Consider the following 24,053-nt stretch of genomic DNA (forward strand, 5'->3'; position numbering starts at 1 on the left):
ACAACAGCTTGGTAGGTGGTATGTGTAACATAACATCTACATGAATGCCAGGACCAAAAGGTATCCCAACCATTATTCAGAGTATAACACTGCCTTCGACAGCCTACATTCTCAACATCTTCCTTCTATCTACTCCCCAGTTATGATAGTCAATTCAATAAAAGCAACAAGGGTAATCATGGTCAACCTGCAATGCACTGTGTGTTCTGACACCTTTCTATCATAGTCAGCATTAAGTTTCAATAATTTGAGCTACACTAGCTCTTCTGTGTGATCAGACCAGACACAATAGCTTTCTCTCCCCACGTGCATCAATGGGCCTTGGGTGCCCATGACCCTGGTTCATCGGTTGTCCTAACTTGCACCACTTTTGGTAGGTACCAAGCACTGCATACTGGGGACATCCCACAAGACTTGCCATATTGGAGATGCTCTGACCCAGTCATCTAACCCTTACTATTTGGCACATGTCAAAGTCATTAAGATCCTTTCGCTTGCCTATTCCCCCTTTTCCAACACATCAATTTCAAGAAGGGACTGTTGACTTTGTGCCAAATATATCCTAACCCTTCAAAGGTGCCATTGTAATGTGTGATACATTCATTCATTCTCCAAACATCTGTAAAACCAAAGTTTGTTGTGTGCCATTACATAAATATGGCTGCCGATGTTTTAAGTGAAATAAAAACTGGTGGCGTTGCAATGCTAATAAATAGCAGTAATCAAATCACAAAAAAAAAAAAAATGTAGAAAATAAATGGTCAACCAACTTTACAAGTATAGGGCCACTTGAGATAGACTGACCACGTGGTTATAGTGCCAGAGGTTTCCAGGTACCACCGAACTGTAATCTATCAAACCATTTATAAAATGTTACCAGTTAGTATGAGTATGAGTGTCCACTTTGTCATACCAACTCAACTTGTATTTTTGTAGCAGGTTCTGTTAATATTATCAGGGTCTGTATTCATGACAACATCTGTCAAAATGACTCTCTTGGTTTAGAAAATTACTGGCAGACTGCACCTTGGGACTCCTAGAATTATAATTATTTTGAATAGAATGTTCGTTTAACTACATCTCTTGTTAGACAAAGATGCAGATGTCATCACTAGGTCCCTAGTGTTCACCTAGTGGGGTATCTACTTATCACACATTACTTGAGGGGAACATATAAATGCCACTAAAAATGAGCCATAATCAATGCAAAGTCTTTCATGTATGTGACAACAAAATAATGTACATATCTTAAATAAACCAAGTTTATTAATTGGAGGATAATGGATGAAATGCATGCCAAAGAAAATTTTAACTGATTTTCATTAATGTAGTACAAAACAGCCATTTTTGACACCCATAAAAGTCAAATGCACATGTAACATGTTTGAACATCTAACCCGTACAAAATTAGAGAGGACAAAACAATTGTAACCTAGAAAAATCTTATACTCAAGAGTAGTCTGGTATAATTATTTGGTGAATGAAATCCATCATCTCCTCATAAATGTCCTTCCTGAAGACTATTTCAAACACTACTTTTCCCACTCTTGACAAAATGCAAACAAATGGCAATTTCCACTGGTTTACATCATTGTGAGGAGAAAACAGACTAAAACCACAAAACTCAAAAAGAAATCTGAAATGAAATTAGCAATAAATATATATTTTAATGTATTTATTTCTGAATATGTTTTGACATGTTGGTACATATACCTGGATGGAACTGGCACAAGCAATATTTAATAGAATAGGAAAACAGCCCTACCATGGATGGCAGCATTTACAGGATGTATATGTCAAATTACATTTCCACAATTCTGTATGGTGGAAGAAATAAAAATAAGAGGACAGACAATGTGCAGGTTTCTCAAATCTTTTCAATACAATTAGAATGCATTCTTAATACGAAATATTTTTACAATCATTACATTTTTATGGCATGGTTTCCAATAATGAAACAGTTATAAAACAGAGATGTTCAGATGTCAGCCTACTTTTTCAAGTCTCAGTTGAATTTAAATTCTTGTTTCTTTGTATGCATTTCATATTACTAACAAAATGTTAAGTTATTTTCCACTAATAGACCACTGGATTCAGCAAGATATGGTGTCCAAGTGTTGTACATCAACACACTGATCAACCCTTTTTTAGAAACCTATGTACATGTAGAGTTTTTTTAGAACCACCTAAAAATTGATGGCTTTGCCAAATGATGCAGCCAAGTTGGCTTCCCTGAAGGCTTCTGATACAGTCTGCAGAAAAAGGAAATGTGGTGAGAACATGCACAAAAACCGTATTACCTAAATGATAAATTCCATTATTATTTTATGTACTTACAGGATGAGCATGACACACTCGGGCTATATCTTCACAGGATGCTCCATATTCCATAGCAAGTGCAGCTTCATTAATCATCTCTCCGGCACCCTGCAAACACAGTAAAGCAGATGAAAACAAAGTGGGAAGAAAATAAGCAAATAGGAAGAATGTGCTTAGTTTAGAAGCAAAACTGTGGAATTGTCTTGTACCATTTCAAAAACATAAAAAAGAACTACACATAAATGTTAGGCATAGAGAGAAAAAGTTAAAATGCGTTGTAATTTGAAGTGGGGCTACATTACATTAACTTTTTTGCTGTGCTTTTTTAAATTTTTTATTTGTACCTTTTTAAAATTAATAAAAAAACATATATTAGGGAAATAAAATTATTTTATATATGTATTAAACACTAGAAATGCTAGAGTGAATATAATCAGGTATGGAAATATTAGCATTGGCTGGGAATAGGAAATGTTGCCAAGAAGAGAGAGATATTGAGACTTGGCTGCCCAGGAGAGACATTTATAAAACATAAGTAAAGAGAAAGGGCATGAATGGGGGACGAGGGTAATTGTGGACTAAAGAAAGTAGGAGCGGTGTGTGAAAACAAGTCCACAAATATCTGTACTGCAAATGTTAGTTATGATTTGTGGATATTTCCATTTAGGTTTTGAGAGCATCATGATATATGCAGTCTTGCAAATATAGGACATGCCAAAGTTGGTTAATTAATACTTGTAGACTGTGGTTTATTAGGTGCTCATTAGCAAACTAAATATCCCATAACATTCAACCAGTCTTTTGTTTTACTGCTAAGATTAATTTCCAAGTAGTGATCACATGTATCTAGAAGAGAGGTCAATTTTGTCACATCCACAAGAAGTTAATAATTGGAGCAGTTGCCCCTGGCCCTTAGCTTGCAATGACAACATTTATCAGATCCAAAAAGTCTTTAAAAACTTACTGCTCCAAGTATATGAGCACCAAGCATTCTGTCTGTAGACTTATGGCTTAGGATTTTCACCAAACCATCTGTGTCAGCATTTGTCTTCGCTCGACTGTTTGCTGCAAATGGAAACTTTCCAACTTTGTACTCTGTACCCTGCATAGAAGTGAATGTAGTTTATTAAAAAAAAAAGTTTTACATACACAAAACCTTAAATATAAAACCTATTAACAAGGAAAGCTCCATGTTGGTGTATTGTATTTGGTGTACAAAATTAAGTATTTCACAAAGAGCACAAGATAATGACAACATTGTTGCACTTTATTGGCATTTAATAACACTTTTCAAAGCTAGTGAATGCAGAGATTGGGTAGAACTGGTGCACGTGCACCCTCCATTACCTCACTCAATATCTCACTTTTTAATGCATACTTAGATGAGCATTGAACAGTCCATATCTATTACTTTTGGTTTTATACAAAGATAAAATATACAATATTATTTTTTTACTAAAATTAAATTAAACTAGGAACTCATAATTGGGGTTTTCCGTTCGTATTCAATAAATCATTTTTACAGATGCATATTTCTGATTTAGGAATAGGGATAAAAATTACGCATTGTGTGCTTTGCACACCGGCAAGCAAGCAATTATTGATTAACAAATAAAGTAACACTCCAACCTCGCTGTAGTGGTTATGTTGCCAGGAGTGCCTCTGTGCACTTCCACAGTTTTAAAATGTTTTGACTTCTAACCTATGTTATGTAGGGTGCTATATCTCACCCCGACTACCAATGCTGGAGAGCTGGAAGCTCCCAATCAGAAATTTTCATGAAAGCTCTCTGGAACTAAGCCCTGTCCATACTCACTTGTTAAAAACGATCAGTTTATGAGCTGCCTACTCTCTGGCATTGGTAGCGGAGAAGGAGAGAGGTACCCGGTAGACTGCAGGTAAGAAGAAAAACCATTCTAAAACTACTTACCAAGGAAGATCGCCAGGTCACTCCAAGCACCATAATCACTACATATTGCTGTAGTGGTTATAGTGCTTGGAGCACCCCTTTAAATTTTGAAGCAGCATGATGATGGAAAATGGATGAAAAAAAACTGCACACCGAAACAAATACAATACTCTGTTTAACCCCTTAAGGAGGGCGGGCGTACTAGGCCGTCCTTGGAGACCCAGTCCTAAACGCCGTCCTTCCCAATGACCTGATCGCTGGCGATCCCCCACCAGCAATCACGATGAGGGGAGGGGGGGGAAGGGGACAACGACGACTTGCCTGCAGTTCCCCTGCAGCTGATCCAGCCCTCCCGGGCCATGTGATCGCGATGAGGTCGCGATTACATGGACGGAATAGCCGTCCAAAGCAGTGCCTGCCTGGAATGACATAATGCATATATATGCATTCTTCACACACAAGCAAATATGAACGCTAACTTTGGCCAGTGTTTGTTACTAAGCGGCTACTAAAAAAGTCTGGAAGTATCCCATTTGTAATACCTTGGGTTGTCTACTTTTGCAAATGATATGCAATCATAGGGCTACCATTTGATCTCAAAGGCAACATAACCAGTCTGGCAAATTTCAATGTGCATAAAACTGAAAAATGTAACATGTTATATTTGACCCTGTAACTTTCCAAAACACCATAAAACCTATACATGGGGGTACTGTTTTACTCGTGATACATCGCTGAATACAAATAAGTGTATTTTATTGCAGTAACAGCTAACAGTATTGACATTCACAGTTAAAATGCCATGCAGAACTTAAGAAAATAACGAAATATCTGAATTTCGCACATTTCTTTTATATTTTATTCATATTAAATTATGTTTCATACATAAATATTTGATATGAAATGAAAGCCCTGTTTCTCCTGAAGAAAATTATTTATAATAAGTGTGGGTGCATTGAATAGGAAAGAGGTGAATTCTGTTTGAACAGACATATAGCGTAAATTCAAAGTTTTGCTTACGTTTTGTTTTGATCACAACTTTTACAACTGCCTCAGTCAATAAGGGGTTAAAATGCATATTTATAAATGTCAGTGTAAAAGAATAGAAAAACTAAACAAAAGAAAAGAAAACAAAGTCACACACACACACAAAACAATAACCGGTTATATAGTGCCTTTGTAATTAAACATACCTCTTCTTTCAACTGCTCCTCTGACCGGCCAATCCAAGCCACCTCTGGATGCGTATATATTACAGAGGGTACACAGTTATAGTCTATGTGAACTGCACCTCCAGCCATCCCTTCTACGCAGATAATACCTTCATCTTCTGCTTTGTGAGCCAACATTGGTCCAGCCACTACATCACCAATGGCATGGATGCTAATAAATGAAAACAGAGAATACAGTGATGCTTTTAAAAACCCACTGAATCGATTATTAAATATACATATTAAAGCAACTAGAAGGTAACTTCACAAAACCTAAATTATTTCTGGTAAATTAATCTGATTGTATATAGCATAAGAAACTTATAGCTCAATAAGTTCAAAAATAAATGCAGTTCACAAAAAAAAAAAAAAAAAAAAATTGTATAAAAACAACATTCTGTTAGTTATTTTCCCTTAAAGGTACACTACATGCACCAGAACGACTCTCTCAACAAAGCCGTTATGGATATGGAGGTCCTGGGAACCTTTTTTTTAAACCCCCCAATGCTTGACGGCACTCGTCCTCCTCACCCATCTGCATATTCCTCCAGCTCCAACCTCAATGCAGAAGCTTTTCCATGGGTTCTGGTAATAGGCTGAGAACTTCAGAAAATGTTCTCAATCACTGGCTTCAAGAAAACAACTTTTTGGCATAAGAGACATTACACAAGAAATCCTAAAGTATATTAAGCAGGCGCAGCTCCCACTAAAACATTCTAGTGGCAAATGGACACACAGTAAATACCAAACTACACTGCTCAAAAAAATAAAGGGAACACTTAAATAACACAACGTAACTTCAAGTCAATCACACTTCTGTGAAATCAAACGGTCCACTTAGGAAGCAACACTGAGTGACAATCAATTTCACATGCTGTTGTGCAAATGGGATAGACAACAGGTGGAAATTATAGGCAATTAGCAAGACACCCCCAATAAAGGTGGTGACCACAGACCACTTCTCAGTTCCTATGCTTCCTGGCTGATGTTTTGGTCACTTTTGAATGCTGGCGGTGCTTTCAGTCTAGAGCAGGGGTAGGCAACCTTCGGCTCTACAGATGTTTTGGACTACATCTCCCATAATGCTTTTACAGCCATATTGCTGGCAAAGCATCAAGGGAGATGTAGTCCACAACATCTGTAGAGCCGAAGGTTGCCTACCCCTGGTCTAGAGGAAGCATGAGACGGAGTCTACAAACCACACAAGTGGCTCACGTAGTGCAGCTCATCCAGGATGGCACATCAATGCGAGCTGAAGGTTTGCTGTGTCTGTCAGCGTAGTGTCCAGAGCATGGAGGCGCTACCAGGAGACAGGCCAGTACATCAGGTGACGTGGAGGAGGCCGTAGGAGGGCAACAACCCAGCAGCAGGACCGCTACCTCCGCCTTTGTGCAAGGAGGAACAGGAGGAGCACTGCCAGAGCCCTGCAAAATGACCTCCAGCAGGCCACAAAGGTGCATGTGTCTGCTCAAACAGTAAGAAAGACTCCATGAGGGTGGTATGAGGGCCCAACGTCCACAGGTGGGGGTTGTGCTTACAGCCCAACACCGTGCAGGACGTTTGGCATTTGCCAGAGAACACCAAGATTGGCAAGTTCGCCACTGGCGCCCTGTGCTCTTCACAGATGAAAGCAGGTTCACACTGAGCACATGTGACAGACGTGACAGAGTCTGGAGACGCCATGGAGAATGTTCTGCTGCCTGCAATATCCTCCAGCATTACCGGTTTGGCAGTGGGTCAGTAATGGTGTGGGGTGGCATTTCTTTTTTTTTTTTTTTCATTCTCTATTTTTGTCGTGCACAAGTTTAACAAACAGCCTTGGTTCGCCACAACAGCGGTATCAAGGTATGTATAAGTACAGTACATAACATAGGTTGTGACATTCGGTAGACAAGCACGTTTTTACGTTGAACATAATGACATTGTAAAGTTACACCGCTAAATATAAACTGAGTTGGTGATTAATTTCTCGCTTCCAGCTTAGTTTTAGCAATCGCTGCAAAAATATCAGCACTAGATTACCACTGGTTATTATGTCTATGGGGTAACATGGATTAACACAATATGAGTAGGTCTAAAATATCACAGCAGCCTCCTACAGGATAACCCCGTATGGGCAGATTAACCTTTTCCAGCTTAGTTTGATAGGTCGCTGCAGAAACATTAGTGCTAGCACATCGCTGGTCTTTATATGTATGGGGTAACATGTATAAACAGTAAGAGTAAGTAAAGAAGATCATCTCAGCATCCTCTAAACAGATAGCATGGTAGGAGCAGATTAAATTATACTATGAACAATATGGGTTCAGGCAACATGAGGTTATGGAGCATCAGGATGGTAGCCCTCACCCAGTTCGCTCTTTGTGCGAAGAGTAAGTATTGAGTGTTTCCAGAAAACCGGGAGAGGGCACCATGCCAGATGCACACTAGACCGGACACAAAGTCCCATCCCCGGCAGTCCAAGTGCGTTCTGGCTAAGCTGGTAGGCATGCAATTACTCAGTCACACTTGATTAGCTAGAGAGATATTACATATTAAGCATTTGCACAATATGGCATTTGAGTAATGGTACATTTGTAGGTAAAAAGTTATTCAGTGTTCATACAGTATTGCATAAGTGAGTGATGAGTATATAGTACAACATTTTTGGCTATAAATGTATGGGGATTAGACAGTGGAAAAAAACAAACCTAGTATGTGGAACAGGCGTTGTGTGTAATGTGGATAGTACGATTCTAGCGCAGTCAAGTGTCGGTTGGCCTTTCCTTTAAGAGGACGCTGCACTAGTTTGACATAAGTGCCAAAAGATTTGCGGGATGGCGTGCCTATGTATTAGAGCGCTGTAAGGATCACATCGAATGGCCAGTTCCTATGTACTGCTCTAGCGGTCTGTATAATAGAGGGGCGCAGTTGGGGTCCATGCCCTTGTGGGCCTGCCGAACTGGTGAGGTTAACTGAGGGAGTGTATGGATCCAGTTGGTTTTGTGGGCGTGTATCAGAGTGTGATACCTTATGTGTGGGTCTCAGGTGAGAACTTAGTAATTGCTTGTTTGATTGAGTGGTACCTTGTTGTTGGCATACTTGTGGCCACAGGGAGGTGACGGCCTCCAGCTGGTCGTGTGTGCAAGTGAGTGATTGACGGCATGGGGTATGAAAGTGGGGTCGCTTAGTGTTGGCGTTGCATTATCGTGGCCAACAGTTTGCTGGGACTTGGAATCACTGTGGCAATTACAGAGTGGCCGTGTACGTAGTGCTAAATTGCATAGCTGAGGCAGTGGTGGAAAAGATAACTTAAGACAGAAAAAAAAAAAAAAAGGGGAGGGATGAAATAACAACTGTGCGCAGCCGTAGTAACAATAAAGAGACCCCGGTAAACAGAGATTATATATGACATTTGCGCTGAACATCGAAAACAGGCGTCTCAGTAAAATTAAGGAACCACATAAGCAAAGATAACCTGTCAGTCCTTGAGTCTTACGTACGGTTATCAGATTATCCATAATTTCTAGCACTGTAGGCCAGAGCGTTGTCTTGTCTCTGATAATAGAGGCTTTAGGACTATACCTCTGTGTTCTCCGGTTTGTGGGTTCTCTATCAGTCCATGCCCAACCGAAGGGATGGAGTCCAGGGGTGCTTGGGGCCAGGTGTTGTTAGGGGTCATCCCGGTTTCGCCGGGTTGTCCCTCAGCGTGATCAGGTTGTGGCCTCAGCTCGGGAGGTGTGGGCCTTGATCCTGGGTACAAAGTCCCGTGTGGCCTCGGGATTCCAGCCGTGAGGGTTTGTTGGGCGTAGCAAGTCCAGTGGAAATCCCAGCGCCTGCAGGTGATTTGTTGTGTCTGGCAGGTCTCGAATGGTGATGACTGTTTCTCCGTGAGGTATTAGAAGTGACCAGGCTTGGCTCCAGCAGTAGCTGATGTTCTTCGCGCGTAGTTGAGAGGTAAGGGGTCGAAGAGACCGTCTCCAAGCGAGGGTTCCCCCGGATAAATCAGCGAAGTTAGATGGGGTTTGTCCCCTGACGGCCGCCAGCACGGCTGCCTTGTCCTTAAGGTTGTGGAACTGTAGCACTAGGTCTCCCGGGGCTGCGGGTGGTGCCTTGGCAGGTATTGGAGTCGGAATATTCCCTCTAGTTGCATTGCTTTGGCTTAAGTATGGCTGTCAGGAGGCACCTAGCGAAATGCGGGAGTTCCTCCGGTGGTACCGACATCCCTACTCCCCTGAGTTTTAGGTTTGTCTGCCGTCGCATCAAGTGCATCAAATTTGTTTTCATACTTGCGGCTCTGTTGTGTGAGCTCTTCTACTTTCTGCTGTAGTTCGGTGATTTGTTTTGTGTGGGTCTGAGTTGTATGTTCCATCTCACCGAGATGGCCTGTCAGTCCCTGCAGGTCTTTTCGAAGCAAGGCCACATCCGCCGAGATTTTCGTTTGGAAATCCGCCATGATCTCCCTGATGGCTGCCAGTGTCACTGGGGCGGCATCGGGTGCCTTGTGCGGGGGCTCCGTTTTCGCTGCTGGCTGCCTTACTGTTGCCAGTATGTGGTCTCGGTCTTCCTCCTCCGACACTCCGTCTGAGAAGTCGGAGCAGCCTCCATGAAGGGACGCCATTGCAGCCTCCTGGGCGCCGCGTGCCTGCTGCCAGAGGTCCCCGATGCTTCGTCCCTGTTGGGGCCGGTCGGGTTTGAGCCTTTTAGTTTTCTTGTCCATTAAATCAGTAGTAGGGGCTATTTGGGTGCCCTTTGCCTAGATTTTTAGGGTTTTTTGCCGGAGCTCTGAGGCCATGCGACTATCCGCTCCTGTGGTTAGGGTGGCATTTCTTTGAGGGGCCGCATAGCCCTCCATGTGCTCGCCAGAGGTAGCCTGACTGCCATTAGGTACCGAGATGAGATCCTCAGACCCCTTGTGAGACCATATGCTGGTGCGGTTGGCCCTGGGTTCCTCCTAATGCAAGACAATGCTAGACTTCATGTGGCTGGAGTGTGTCAGCAGTTCCTGCAAGACGAAGGCATTGATGCTATGGACTGGCCCGCCCGTTCCCCAGACCTGAATCCAATTGAGCACATCTGGGACATCATATCTTGCTCCATCCACCAACGTCACGTTGCACCACAGACTGTCCAGGAGTTGGCAGATGCTTTAGTACAGGTCTGGGAGGAGATCCCTCAGGAGACCACCTACCACCTCATCAGAGGCATGCACAGGTGTTTTAGGTTGGCAATACAGACACGTGGAGGCCACACACACTACTGAGCCTCATTTTGACTTGTTTTAAGGACATCACATCAAAGTTGGATCAGCCTGTAGTGTGTTTTTCCACTTTAATTTTGAGTGTGACTCCAAATCTAGACCTCCATGGGTTGAAAAATGTGATTTCCATTTTTTAATTTTTGTGTGATTTTGTTGTCAGCACATTCAACTATGTAAAGAACAAAGTATTTCAGAAGAATATTAAATTCATTCAGATCTAGGATGTGTTATTTTTGTGTTCCCTTAATTTTTTTGAGCAGTGTATATCAGAAAAAAAAATACCCTTTTTTTGTAGCGAATAACACAATTTTGAGGACCAGGGGAATCACAGGAAACAATTTACCATGAACAACTATTCAAAAACTGTTGAGCCCATTAACCAGTTCATGCATATGCAGACAATTTAAGTTTTATGCACTTCTGATTGTGGTTTGACAAAACAACATACACTGTCAGGAACATACTTTTAAAGGGTTATCCTAAGTAATGTGGCAACTTCAATAATTCGAAGGGGGCAAAGTGCTTGTAGTCTGACATGTGAAAAGCTGCACATATCCAGATAGAGAACTTTGCTCCTGTAGGTGCAGCTCCACAGTAGCATTATTTGCAGCCCAAAACAGGATATCTGGGCTGCTAATCTCAGTTTAGTGCATAGATTTGGTTTGCCAACAGCATGCATTGCATGCTGTGATGGATACCCAATGGCAATTCAGGAAACTTTCCCTTCCATCCAAGTCCTCCCGTAGCCTAAAATTAAAATTCAGACTGCCCTTCCTCATGCAATGAGGAAGAGAGATGTCATTGAAGATGGACTGGGCTGCAGGAAGAACTTGCCATGGGATTGCAGGTAAACTGGTTTAGAAAACAAGACCATACTACTTACTTTGGGATTTTTGTCTGAAATCTTGTGTTGATTGGAATTCTGCCTTTGTTGTCCAGTTCAATACCAAGTTCTTGCAAGCCAAGATTTTGAGTGTAGGGACGGCGGCCAATGCACACAAGTAAAACATCACAAGTGATTACTTCTGCTTTACCACCAGCAGCTGCTTCAATACTGTTGAACACAAATTGCATAAGTTTAGAAAACGCCATGTGCAAATAAATCAGAACTTGTCACTCTAAAGCGTATTATTTAGTTCTCCATATTCATATTCCATCTACCTCTAAGTGCTAACCCTTTCAATATCACTTAAGCTGAACCTGGCACTTTAGGTTAACTTAAAAATTTAATATAGAATTAGTAGCTTTTGGAACAGTTATAGTATTACTTACCTGCAGCCTCACACTCCAGTGTCATTCTTGGATGTCCTTGGGTGTTCTAATGCTGTGACACCCACCCTCAGATGCTCTATGATCGGTCCTCCTTGAGGATACTTCCCCAAGCAAGGCAATCCACAGTGCCAACACCAGCATGCTGGCTTCACTACATTCTATACGCACCCAGCAAACGTGAGGGAGTGACAGGGAGTAGAGAACCACCAAGATAAGGATCCTCTTTCTCCTTCTCTCACACTTCTTGCAATTAGAACCTGGATACACTGGCACACAGTTCTAATGACCATGATTTGATTGACAGGAGGAGAGGGACCAACACATTAAAGTGCATTAAATAACAAATCTATACATTTGCCAGGACTGTAATACATTAAATATAATGCTATTTAATTGAAGACCAAGTTGTGTGTACCATGACAGTTACTATTTAAAAGGAAAATGTATTTTTGTTTAATTTATTCAATATAAAATATTAAATGGGTGGAGGGAGTCTGACTGCTGAACTGGATGGACCGCATGCTGCCCGAGCACCGGGCCTAACACCTGTATTCTGCCTGAATCACAAGCCAAAACCAACCACAAACCATTTTATGACACTACAAGACACTCGTGAGCGGTCTGGAGACACTGTGCTTGCAGCTATTCTGCCGACGATCAGAAAATCCATGCCAGAGCAAAATTAAGGCCTGCAGCAGGCGGGCCGCTTTCCTTGCCCCCGGCTCCTGCAGAGCCGGAATCCTTCCTATCGAAAGCCAAGATGGCCCCGACCCTATGACCAGTTCACTCCAAACTTCCACGACTTTGGCCATACAGGAGGATGGCATCGCAAAGGCCTTTGACAGACCCAACAGGACTTCTCACGGATTGACAAAACACCAAGCTAGGCAGAGCTCAAGCACAACATAGCGCGGCTGGGGAGGAAACGGAGGCATCACAAAAGACTCAGACGCAGACGGCTCAGATCCGCAAGCGACCCGCAACTCGTGGGGATCAAGGCTCCCTCAGAGAAGAACCCCTCTACGCAATTCAGCGAGGTGAACGACTCTCACTTACAGCAAGCTGTGGACTCCTCGTGATGAACACAGAAAGAGAGTCTCGCCAGCCCAAACACATGGGACCCGAGGGTTCGGAGGGAGAGGCAGTCGCCTGGCAAACTGTCCGGCACGGCCATTAGGCATTCAGCGGAGGGCATAGGCTGAGCTATGTATTCATCAAGGGGACGCACCACTGGATGAGATAGGGCTTCGTTATCTAATTTCTTAGCATTTGTAAACCCAGGGACACTTATCCATTCACTCACTCTGAAGCGTCTGTTAATCTCTCTATATCTTTAATAGCTTAGTTTGTTTTTACGCTTTATATCCTCTTATACAAACGCTATGATTTGCACCACACTGCTGTCTACTCATCTTACTTTTAAAAATGTGCACAGTTACTCATGCCATGCAATTGTTTTTATTTGTCTATTGAAACTCTGGCGATAGCTGTTGTGGCATCGCTAGCTAAAATGTTACATGCATCATCTATGCACAAAAAAAATAAAGAATTTATAACCTGTGCATATTATTATGGAAATGTATATGCATATTTCTCTTCAATGCATTGCCTTGCTTAGCAAGGGTAATCTGACAAGACATTAGGACAGATTTCCGAATTATCAGGTCACAAGCTCAATTAAAGGGATAGTATATGTGACAAATGCTCTTCCTCGGACGTTTGCCACGAACTCCTGGAGGAGTGTGGAAGCTGGCCTCCTGCCTACCGACTATGGTTCAGGTCTGAGACCCCATTCGGGAGTTACCCACCCCAGCACCCATTAGCAGCTTTCCCTGGGTGCCCCTGGTTCCACACTTTTCCTTTATTCGAATGAAACTGAACGCTGGTTCCCTGGCTGCCATTCGCATGAACCAAATTCACAAATGGCCCTCAGCGGTACTTAGCAGTGACCACTATGGAACCAAGTTCGGCATCAGGACTTCAGGGGTCCCGGTCACCTCAGCGGTACGTAGCCGCAAATGTTATGGAACTGTTTTTGGCATGAGGTGACCGTGCGGTTCCCGGACAACTTGGTCCTGGGTTTTGAACCACTTTGCAACCCGTCAGGAGAACGCTTTTTGGAGCAAAGGTGTCTGAGACTAAGGGGAACCAATGCTACTTGAGAGCCAGGGGGAGAACCATCTATTGCGGCAGCAGGAGCTCCCGAAAGTTGACCGGCAAAAGCACCAAACGCCCTGGAACTATTTTGGGCATAGGACCTTGTGTGCGGCCGGTCAGAATTTTAACACTGTGATGTTTCCCCTACAATGCATTGATCTGAGCACTATTTTGAGAACTTGGGCGCTCAGATCAGGGCTATTTGGGGGATATATGATATGTGGGGTTACTGTATATTTTTATGATGTTTTGAGGTATTTTTATGTTTTAGCCTCTTTGTTCCTGGGAGATAATTAGCTTACCGGTCTTAAACTCAATTATCTCCCAGGAGGGGCTAGCATTATATTGTGTGGAGACCCCATGATGGGGGTTATTTATATAAACAGGCAACTTGGCCATAATAAAGCAGTTCCTTCACTCAGTCTGGGTGGATCAGCTATACTCACTGCAGGAGAGCGTAATCACTTGAAGTTGTACCCAGTACCCTGTTCCAGGGCGGGAAGCAGCCTTGAGACCCCAGCACCCTGTGTCCCGGAGGAGAGCTACAGAGCTTGACAGAGGTAGCCAGTCGGCGTGCCAGGCAGTCCGCCACAGTATAGTGCTAGGAATCCAAAACCGTTAGCATGAGTCACATGCACGGTGAACGCTGAGAGTGCATTAGGCTCTTGCAATAATCACCATTGCAGCATTAAGGGGACAGGGACACTGCACCTAGACCACTTCAATGAGCTGAAATGGTCTAGGTGCCCATAGTGTCCCTTTAAACTTTTGAGGGCAGAGATTTACTCAAGCTTTTGTTCACCAGAGAAAACAAAAACTGGAAGTGGTAGTTTGTTGAAGATTTCATTGGAACAGATGGTGATAGCAGCAGATAAGCTGCTAGTCTGAAAAAAGGGAGAACAAAAAAAAAACAAAAAAAAAACAAGAACATGCCACACTGGAAATGGATGAATAAATAAAAAAAAAAAAAGCAAAAAAAAAAAAAAGCTATTTAGTAGATACAACCTCAATAAATACAAAAACAGTAATTTTACTTACCGTAAATTGCTTTTTTCTTTGTATAGTGGCAGTACTCACAAGTGGGATGTTCCTTCCGGTCTTGGACAAGAAGCTCCCCCTTCTTTTAGATTTTATAGCTGTGCTCCGCCTGCTGCCTCTATAAAGCCTGTAAGCCCTGAACACTCACCAGTAATAAAAAAAGAACCAAACGGAGACCGAGTAATGCAAATTCATTTAATCCACATCAAAGCGGAGGGAAAGCCAGTACTGCCACTATACAAAGAAAAAAGGAATTTAAGGTAAGTAAAATTACTGTTTTTCCCTTCGTATAGTGGCAGTACTCACAAGTGGGATATAGCAAGACCCCTGCAACAAAATAAAGGGTGGGGACTCAGCAGGCCACAGCTTGCAGCACCTTACGCCCAAAAGCAGCCTCAGATGATGAGAATATGTCCAGCCTATAATGCTTGATAAAGGTATGTAATGAAGACCAGGTAGCCGCTTTGCAGATGTCTTCAGGTGATGCTGCTGCTTTTTCAGCCCAGGAGGTCGCCATAGCCCTAGTAGAATGAGCCTTTAATGGGAATCTAGGAGGAATCCCTTTGGAGTGATAAGCCAACCTGATGGTATTTGTCAGCCACCTAGCTAACGAGGGTCCGGAGACAGCACCACCCTTACATTTGCCTTGAAAGTAGACAAAGAGATGATCTGAGGATCTAAACTCCTGAAACTTCCGAAGGTAGATCTTCAGGGATCTCCCAACATCCAAGAGATGCCACTATCTTTCCAGATCTGATGTAGGTGATTGACAAAAGGCTGGCAGAATAATAGGCTGGTTAATCGCAGCACTTGATATAACCTTGAGCAAAAAGGAAGGCCTGGGATGCAGTACCACCTTTTCTTGATGAAATATGGTGAACTCCGGAGAAGAAGATAGAGCTCGGATCTCACCTATTCTCCTAGCGGAGATGATAGCCACCAGGAAGGCCGTCGTGAAGGTAAGCAGCTTGATGGGGACTTGAAGTAATGGTTCAAACGGTGGTTCACAAAGGGCTTGAAGAACCAGACACAAATCCCAGGTAGGAAAAGGAACCAGCTTGGGAGGCCTCTTCAACCGTATGGACTTAATAAACCTTTGTACAAGCATGTTTGAGGCAATGTCACGAACCAGGAAGTGACTAAGAGCTGAAATCTGGCCTTTGAGCGTAGATACCCATAAGCCGGCTTCAAACTCATCTTGCAAAAAAGAAAGAATAACAGGGATTGAGGCTTTGGCAGGATCCGAACCCCGAAGTGAACACCAGGTTCTGAACATCACCCAAACCCTGAAATAAATTTTCGAAGTGGACAAGCGGACAGAGGACAGCAAAACATCACATAAATGGTCCGAAAGACCATGACCTTGAAGGATCATCTTTGCAGCAACCATGCCGTCAGGTGAAACATCTCCAGGGTTTCTACGGGAAGAGTCGCATTCTCTAAAATGTGAGAAGAAACTGGGAGATGCCAACGTGAGATGGTCATGTTTTCTACTTCTGAAAACCAGCTTCTGTTCAGCCAGAACGGTAGGACTGCCAAAATTCTTGCCTTCTCCCATCTTATTTTCTGAACAATCCGTGGTATAAGAGCGATAGGAGGGAAAACATAAGCCATGTCGAAGTTCCAAGGGATTGAAAGACCGTCTAGGACATCTGGGAAATCTCCTGTACGGAGAGAAGCAAATCTTTGTACTTTTCTGTTTCTCCTTCTGGCCAACAAATCTATCTCTGGCCTGCCGAAGCGAGAAACCAGCTTCAAGAAAACTTGGTTTGATAGCGCCCAGTCTGCCTGAGACCAATGGCTTCTGCTGAGGTCGTCTGCAATAATGTTTAGAGACCCTCTGATATGGGTGGCGGATATTGTGAGAAGATTTGCTTGGGCCCAGGACATTATGCAGTAGCAGAGATCTTGTAGAGCTTTTACCTTTGTGCCCCCTTGGTGATTCAAATAAGCCACCGTAGTGGCATTGTCCGACTGAATCCTCACTGACTGATTGGAGATGACTGAGCTGAAGGAAACCAGAGCCTTCCAAACCGCTTTTAATTCCCTGAAGTTTGAGGATGCACATGCCTCTTCTCTGTTCCAAAGACCTTGATGGAACTGAGAACCTAGATGGGCGCCCCAACCCGTCTGGGAGGCATCTGTGGTTATCGTAATCCACTGTTTCTGTGCAAACGATAGGCCCTTTGAGATGTTGCTTCGGTCTTTCCACCAGTTCAGTTGTCTTTTCACCCCCTCGGATAGGTGGAAGGCAGAGTCTAGATCTTCCTGTTTTCGTGTCAATTGGGAAAGAATGTCCCATTGCAATGGTTTTGATTCCGCCTTTGCCCAGGCCACTGCCGGGATTGCAGAAGTGAGGAGGCCTAGTAACCTCATTGCATCCCTGATTGAGCTTAGGTTTTTTTGCAGATTTGATACGGCTTTTAAAATCCTCAATTGTTTCTTTATTGGTAGAAAAAGAGAGAGGGACTGTGAGTCTACCCGAAGCCCCAAGAATTCTAGACTCAGTGACGGAGTCAACTTGGATTTTTCCAGGTTCAGGATCAAACCGTGATCTTTTAAAACCTTCATCGCAATCTTGAGATGAAGTTTTAGCAGTTGCCTTGATTGAGCTTTCAGGAACCAATCGTCCAGGTATGGAACAATCGAGATACCTTTGAGACGTAAAACTGCTGCTATGGGTGCCATGATTTTTGTAAAAACTCAAGGAGCTGAGGACAGGCCAAAGGGAAGAGCCTTGAATTGCAAATGGAGAATCCTTCGCTTTCTTGTTAGAACCGCAAATCTGAGAAACTTCCGGGAAGATTCTGAAACCGGTACATGGAGATAAGCATCTTTGAAATCTAACTTTGCCATGTAATCTCCCTTTTGTAAAATGTGCGTTACTTTCCATACGGAACTTCTGGTACGGTATGCAGGTGTTGACTTGTTTCAGGTCCAGGATCGGACGAAAGGATCCATCTGGTTTTTGAACCAGGAAAAGGCGTGAGTAAACACCCTGAAATTCCCAACGTTTGGGTACCTTCTCTACCACATCTTTTCTTAAAAGAAGGAGCGCTTCTGTTAGGAGAGCCTCTGTTTTTACCCTTGAAGGATAGCTTGACAGTAGGAAGGATGGACGTGGTCTTGACAAAAACTTTATCCTGTAACCTTCTGAAACGGTTCTTATAATCCACCCATTTGAAGTACTCTTTTTCCATTCGTGGGCGAAGAACCGAAGGCGTCCTCCCACTATTTTGGCGTCAAAACTTCCTCTTTTTGTCTTGCCTGTTGGATTCCTGTCTAGACCACTGGCTGTTGTTCCCACCATGTTTGTGAAACCTGCGAAACCGCCCTTGGTAACGAAAGGACCGCTGACCCCTGTACTGAAATCTTTTATATCCCTGGGTGCTTGGTTCCAGAGGTAGGGCTTTCTTCGTATCCGACATCTGTTTAATAATGTCTTCTAAAGGAGTACCAAAAAGTTTGTTCCTCTAAAAAGGGTAATTCACATAAGGATGCCTTAGATGCTGAATCAGCTGTCCATGTTCGTAGCCAAAGCGCTCTTCTGGCTACTGATGACAACCCCATAATTCTTGCTGATAAACGAAGAAACTCCTCAGAGGCATCTGAAAGGAATTCATTGGATAGTTTCAGTAGGAACATGAGATGGGAAGGATCTGTATCGGATTTTCCTATAAGGGAATCTTCCAGGGCTTGTAGCCAAACGCTTTGAGCTCTGAGAACCGCTGAACCTGCAATTTCAGCTCTGCACTGATATCCTGCGGCCTGGAAAATTCTTCTGCATGAAGTTTCGGCTCGTTTGTCCATTGGGTCTTTAAGACCTGAGACTTCTCCAATGGGTATAGTGGTTTTCTTTGACAGCTGGGCATTTTGAATATCCACTTTAGGAAGATCTTCCCATTTGTCTTCAGACTGTAGCTTGAACACCAGTTTAAAATGCTTTGAAATAAACGCACGTCTTTCAGGATTCTACCATTCTCTATGAAGGATATCCAAAATTTTAGGAGACATTGGGAAACCCTTTAACCTTACCCTTGGTATGTTCAGTTTCTTGTACAGCCGTCGTTACTTCTTTAATACATTTCTTCAGCTCTTCTGGTGGGAAGCCCTCCTCCACACTTGAAGCCAGGATGGAAATATCCGAAGGGGAAGAAAAAGAGCATTCTCCTGACGAGACGTCAGACACAGAAGGAGATTTATTCCTCCTACGTTTTTTGAGGCAGATTCTCTTGAATAGCCGGTTGTTTCTTTACAGAATCTTTAAAAGACTCAAATGTCTGGGACAAATTTTCCTGAAACCAGCCCAGGAAGGATGCCATATCCATCTGTTTTGTTTTCTCTAGTAATTCTGAAGCGCACTGATTACATGTCTTTTTGCGACATCCGTCAGGTAGAGGTACAGCACATTCCAGACAACATAAATGCTTAGATTTGCTTGTGGCTTTTTTGGGGACAGATGTTGACATCTTGTCTTTATCTGCCTTATCCGGAGATATAGGGCTGGACATATCTGTGAAATACCAGAATAGTAAATAATTAATAAAATACATTAATTGAAGCATGCATAAGCATAGGTGAATAAAAGGAGAGTTTGAAGAGTAAAACCTCACCTTAAACCACCTAAGGTCCGTGTAGGAGGGCTGGTGACACAGAGAACCAGAACTGGACACCCACCCTTGGAGTAAAAGGTTCTGCACAGCATTATATTCCAAATTTTGAATTTGGCGCCAACACCTTCTCACGCATGCGCAGTAGCGCGATTCCGTGTTTGGTGGAACGCAATGCCTCCCGGGCGTGCGTTCCACCGCTGTGCGCATGCGTAAAGCCACGAGGAGGACCGCCCGGGAACTCAACGAGCAAGCCACATAAATAGCAGTACCCGGTCGCGTAGACCGGAAGTACTGTGCCACTTAGATCCCGCCCGGGGAGCTATCGGGCACTAACCTCCTCGATCAGCAGCCTGTGCTGATCGCACCATTCTCCACCAGACCGGGGGAAACCTGTCCGTCCCGTTTGCCGGGACAAGAAGAACTGGTGAGTGTTCAGGGCTTACAGGCTTTATAGAGGAAGCAGGCGGAGCACAGCTATAAAATCTAAAAGAAGGGGGAGCTTCTTGTCCAAGACCGGAAGGAACATCCCACTTGTGAGTACTGCCACTATACGAAGGGAAAAATACAGTCATTTATGCATTAGTCATTGTCTGCATATTTAAAAAAAAGATTTGAAACCTCTACAGGCCCTCACATTTTTTCCTCAGCAAAGACAAAGTATGTGAACCCTTTGGAATGATTTGGATTTCTGCACAAATTGGTCATAAAATGTGATCTGATCATCATCTAAGTCACAACAATAGACAATCACAGTCTGCTTAAACTAATAACACACAAAGAATGAAATGTTGCCATGTTTTTATTGAACACAACATGTAAACATTCACAGTGCAGGTGGAAAAAGTATGTGAACCCCTAGACTAATGACATCTCCAAGAGCTAATTGGAGTGAGATGTCAGCCAACTGGAGTCCAATCAATGAGATGAGATTGGAGGTGTTGGTTACAGCTGCCCTGCCCTATAAAAAACACACACCCGTTCTGGGTTTGCTTTTCACAAGAAGCATTGCCTGATGTGAATGATGCCTCGCACAAAAGAGCTCTCAGAAGACCTACGATTAAGAATTGTTGACTTGCATGAAGCTGGAAAGGGTTATAAAAGTATCTCCAAAAGCCTTGCTGTTCATCAGTCCACGGTAAGACAAACTGTCTATAAATGGAGAAAGTTCAGCACTGCTGTTACTCTCCCTAGGAGTGACAGTCCTGCAAAGATGACTGCAAGAGCACAGCACAGACTGCTCAATGAGGTGAAGAAGAATCCTAGAGTGTCAGCTAAAGACTTACAAAAGTCGCTGGCAAATGCTAACATCCCTGTTAGCGAATCTACAATATGTAAAACACTAAACAAGAATGGATTTCATGGGAGGATACCACAGAGGAAGCCACTGCTGTCCACACAAAATATTGCTGCACGTTTACAGTTTGCACAAGAGCACCTGGATGTTCCACAGCAGTACTGGCAAAATATTCTGTGGACAGATGAAACCAAAGTTGAGTTGTTTGGAAGAAACACACAACACTATGTGTGCCGAAAAAGAGGCACAGCACACCAACATCAAAACCTCATCCCAACTGTGAAGTATGGTGGTGGGGGCATCATGGTTTGGGGCTGCTTTGCTGCGTCAGGGCCTGGACAGATTGCTATCATTGAAGGAAAAATGAATTCCCAAGTTTATCAAGACATTTTGCAGGAGAACTTAAAGGGACACTATAGTCACCTGAACAACTTCAGCTTAATGAGGTTGTTTAGGTGAGTGCTACAGCTACCCGGAGCCTTTTTCTTGTAAGCACTGTATTTTCTGAGAAAATGCAGTGTTTACATTGGAAGCTTGGAACACCTCTTGTTGCAGTCAATCAGACGGCCACCAGAGGGACTTCCGAGTTCAGAGGCCCTAAAAAGGCCTCTCGTCCGATGCATTCTGGGTGACTGTGAACGCGCTTTGTGTGCTGATAGCCTGTCAGCACTGCTGTGGGCGTGGCTTCAGCTGACAGCTTCAGCTTCAGCTGACAGCTGAAGCCCGAACCCACAGGGACGCTTACTGTCCACAATAGTGGTTGAAGGGGGGGGGGGGGGAGACCTACTCTCCTTCCCCCCCCCCGGCCCCCACCGCTGTGCGGCGGGTGGGGGCCCTAAAATTATCAATAAGGGGGGGGACCTACTGTCCCCCCCCCCCGGCCCCCACCCCTGTGCGGCGGGTGGGGGCCCTAAAATTATCAATAAGGGGGGGACCTATTGTCCCCCCCCGGCCCCCACCCCTGTGCGGCGGGTGGGGGCCCTAAAATTATCAATAAGGGGGGGACCTATTGTCCCCCCCCGGCCCCCACCCCTGTGCGGCGGGTGGGGGCCCTAAAATTATCAATAAGGGGGGGACCTACTGCCCCCCCCCGGCCCCCACCCCTGTGCGGCGGGTGGGGGCCCTAAAATGATCAATAAGGGGGGGACCTACTGTCCCCCCCGGCCCCCACCCCTGAGCGGTGGGTGGGGGCCCTAAATACAAAGGGGGGGGGGACCCTAGTTAACCCTCCCCCCCCCCAAAAAAATGATCTCCCTACCTACCCCCCCCAGCCCCCACCCCTGTGCGGCGGGTGGGGGCCCTAAAATTATCAATAAGGGGGGGACCTCCGTTCCCCCCCCGGCCCCCACCCCTGTGCGGCGGGTGGGGGCCCTAAAATTATCAATAAGGGGGGGACCTACTGTCCCCCCCGGCCCCCACCCCTGAGCGGTGGGTGGGGGCCCTAAATACAAAGGGGGGGGGGGGACCCTAGTTAACCCTCCCCCCCCCCCAAAAAAAATGATCTCCCTACCTACCCCCCTCACCCTAAAAATAATGTAAAAAAAAAAATAATAAAAAGAGATAAAAAAACTTACCATTCGATGTTTTCTTTCTTCTAAAATCTTCTTTCTTCAGCCCCAAAAAGGCCAAATAAAAATCCATAATAACCGACGCAATTATAAAAAAAAAAAAAAAAAAAAAAAAAAAAAAACGAGGGCAAAAAAATTAATCCATCTTCACCCATGGAGGGCTCCGCGCAGACTGAGCTCCGCAGGGTGGGGAAGGCTTATAAAGCCTTGCCCCGCCCTGCAATTAGGCTAAGAACACTCTGATTGGTGGGTTTAAACCAATCAGAGTGCTCTTTGTCATTTTACAAGCGTGGGAAAGTTCTTTGGAATTTTCCCACGCTTGTAAAATGACACAGAGCACTGTGATTGGATGGATTTCAAGCCATCCAATCACAGTGCTCTGTGTCATTTTACAAGCGTGGGAAAGTTCTTTGGAATTTTCCCACGCTTGTAAAATGACACAGAGCACTGTGGGGGCCGGGGGGGGGATAATAGGTCCCCCCCCTTATTGATCATTTTAGGGCCCCCACCCGCCGCTCAGGGGTGGGGGCCGGGGGGGGCAGTAGGTCCCCCCCCCATTGATAATTTTAGGGCCCCCACCCGCCGCACAGGGGTGGGGGCCGGGGGGGACAGTAGGTCCCCCCCTCATTGATAATTTTAGGGCCCCCACCCGCCGCACAGGGGTGGGGGCCGGGGGGGGGACAGTAGGTCCCCCCCCCTTATTGATAATTTTAGGGCCCCCACCCGCCGCTCAGGGGTGGGGGCCGGGGGGGGGACAGTAGGTCCCCCCCCTTATTGATAATTTTAGGGCCCCCACCCGCCGCACAGGGGTGGGGGGGACAGTAGGTCCCCCCCTCATTGATAATTTTAGGGCCCCCACCCGCCGCACAGGGGTGGGGGCCGGGGGGGGGCAGTAGGTCCCCCCCCTCATTGATAATTTTAGAAAGCGAGCTGAGCTGTCAGTCAGACAGCTCAGCTCGCGAACGCGCATTCCGCGCACATGCGCGGTAAAGCGCTCAGGTTCTTCATAGGGCGCCATTCAATGCCGCTCTATGAAGAACGCGATTGGTCCAGCGCGAAGCCGTCCCATTGGGCCCCGCGATTTCGTCATTTTGACGAAAAAGGGGGCGCGGCCTAGCGGGGAGCTCGGCGCTGGAACGGAGGTAAGTTTTTAATATAAAAACACCGATTTTTTTTTTTTTTTATTAATGAAAGTTCATATAAAAGCAAGAAGGAAGGCTGGGGGACCTGTCTTTCTTGCTTTTATATGGTGACTATAGAGTCCCTTTAAGGCCATCTGTCTACCAGCTGAAGCTCAACAGAAGATGGGTGTTGCAACAGGACAATGACCCAAAGCATAGAAGTAAATCAACAACAGAATGGCTTAAACAGAAGAAAATACACCTTCTGAAGTGGCCCAGTCAGAGTCCTGACCTCAACCTGATTGAGATGCT

The 24,053-nt window shown here is 44.5% G+C and overlaps 1 protein-coding gene across 1 annotated transcript in view; it reads right to left on the bottom strand.

The window, feature by feature from the left end:
- Window positions 1-1,647: 1,647 nt before the first annotated feature.
- DLD (dihydrolipoamide dehydrogenase) overlaps window positions 1,648-24,053 on the bottom strand; it is a 36,376-nt gene continuing 13,970 nt past the window's right edge. Inside the window, exons 10-14 of the mRNA XM_063448084.1 lie at window positions 11,562-11,732; window positions 5,422-5,611; window positions 3,284-3,421; window positions 2,338-2,427; window positions 1,648-2,252 (exon numbers count right to left, since the gene is read on the bottom strand). Of these exons, the coding sequence (XP_063304154.1) occupies window positions 2,187-2,252; window positions 2,338-2,427; window positions 3,284-3,421; window positions 5,422-5,611; window positions 11,562-11,732 (655 nt within the window). The 3' untranslated portion in view covers window positions 1,648-2,186. The remainder of the gene's footprint in view (window positions 2,253-2,337; window positions 2,428-3,283; window positions 3,422-5,421; window positions 5,612-11,561; window positions 11,733-24,053) is intronic.

The sequence above is a fragment of the Pelobates fuscus genome, chromosome 3 (genome assembly GCF_036172605.1).
Source record: "Pelobates fuscus isolate aPelFus1 chromosome 3, aPelFus1.pri, whole genome shotgun sequence".
Lineage (NCBI taxonomy): Eukaryota > Metazoa > Chordata > Amphibia > Anura > Pelobatidae > Pelobates > Pelobates fuscus.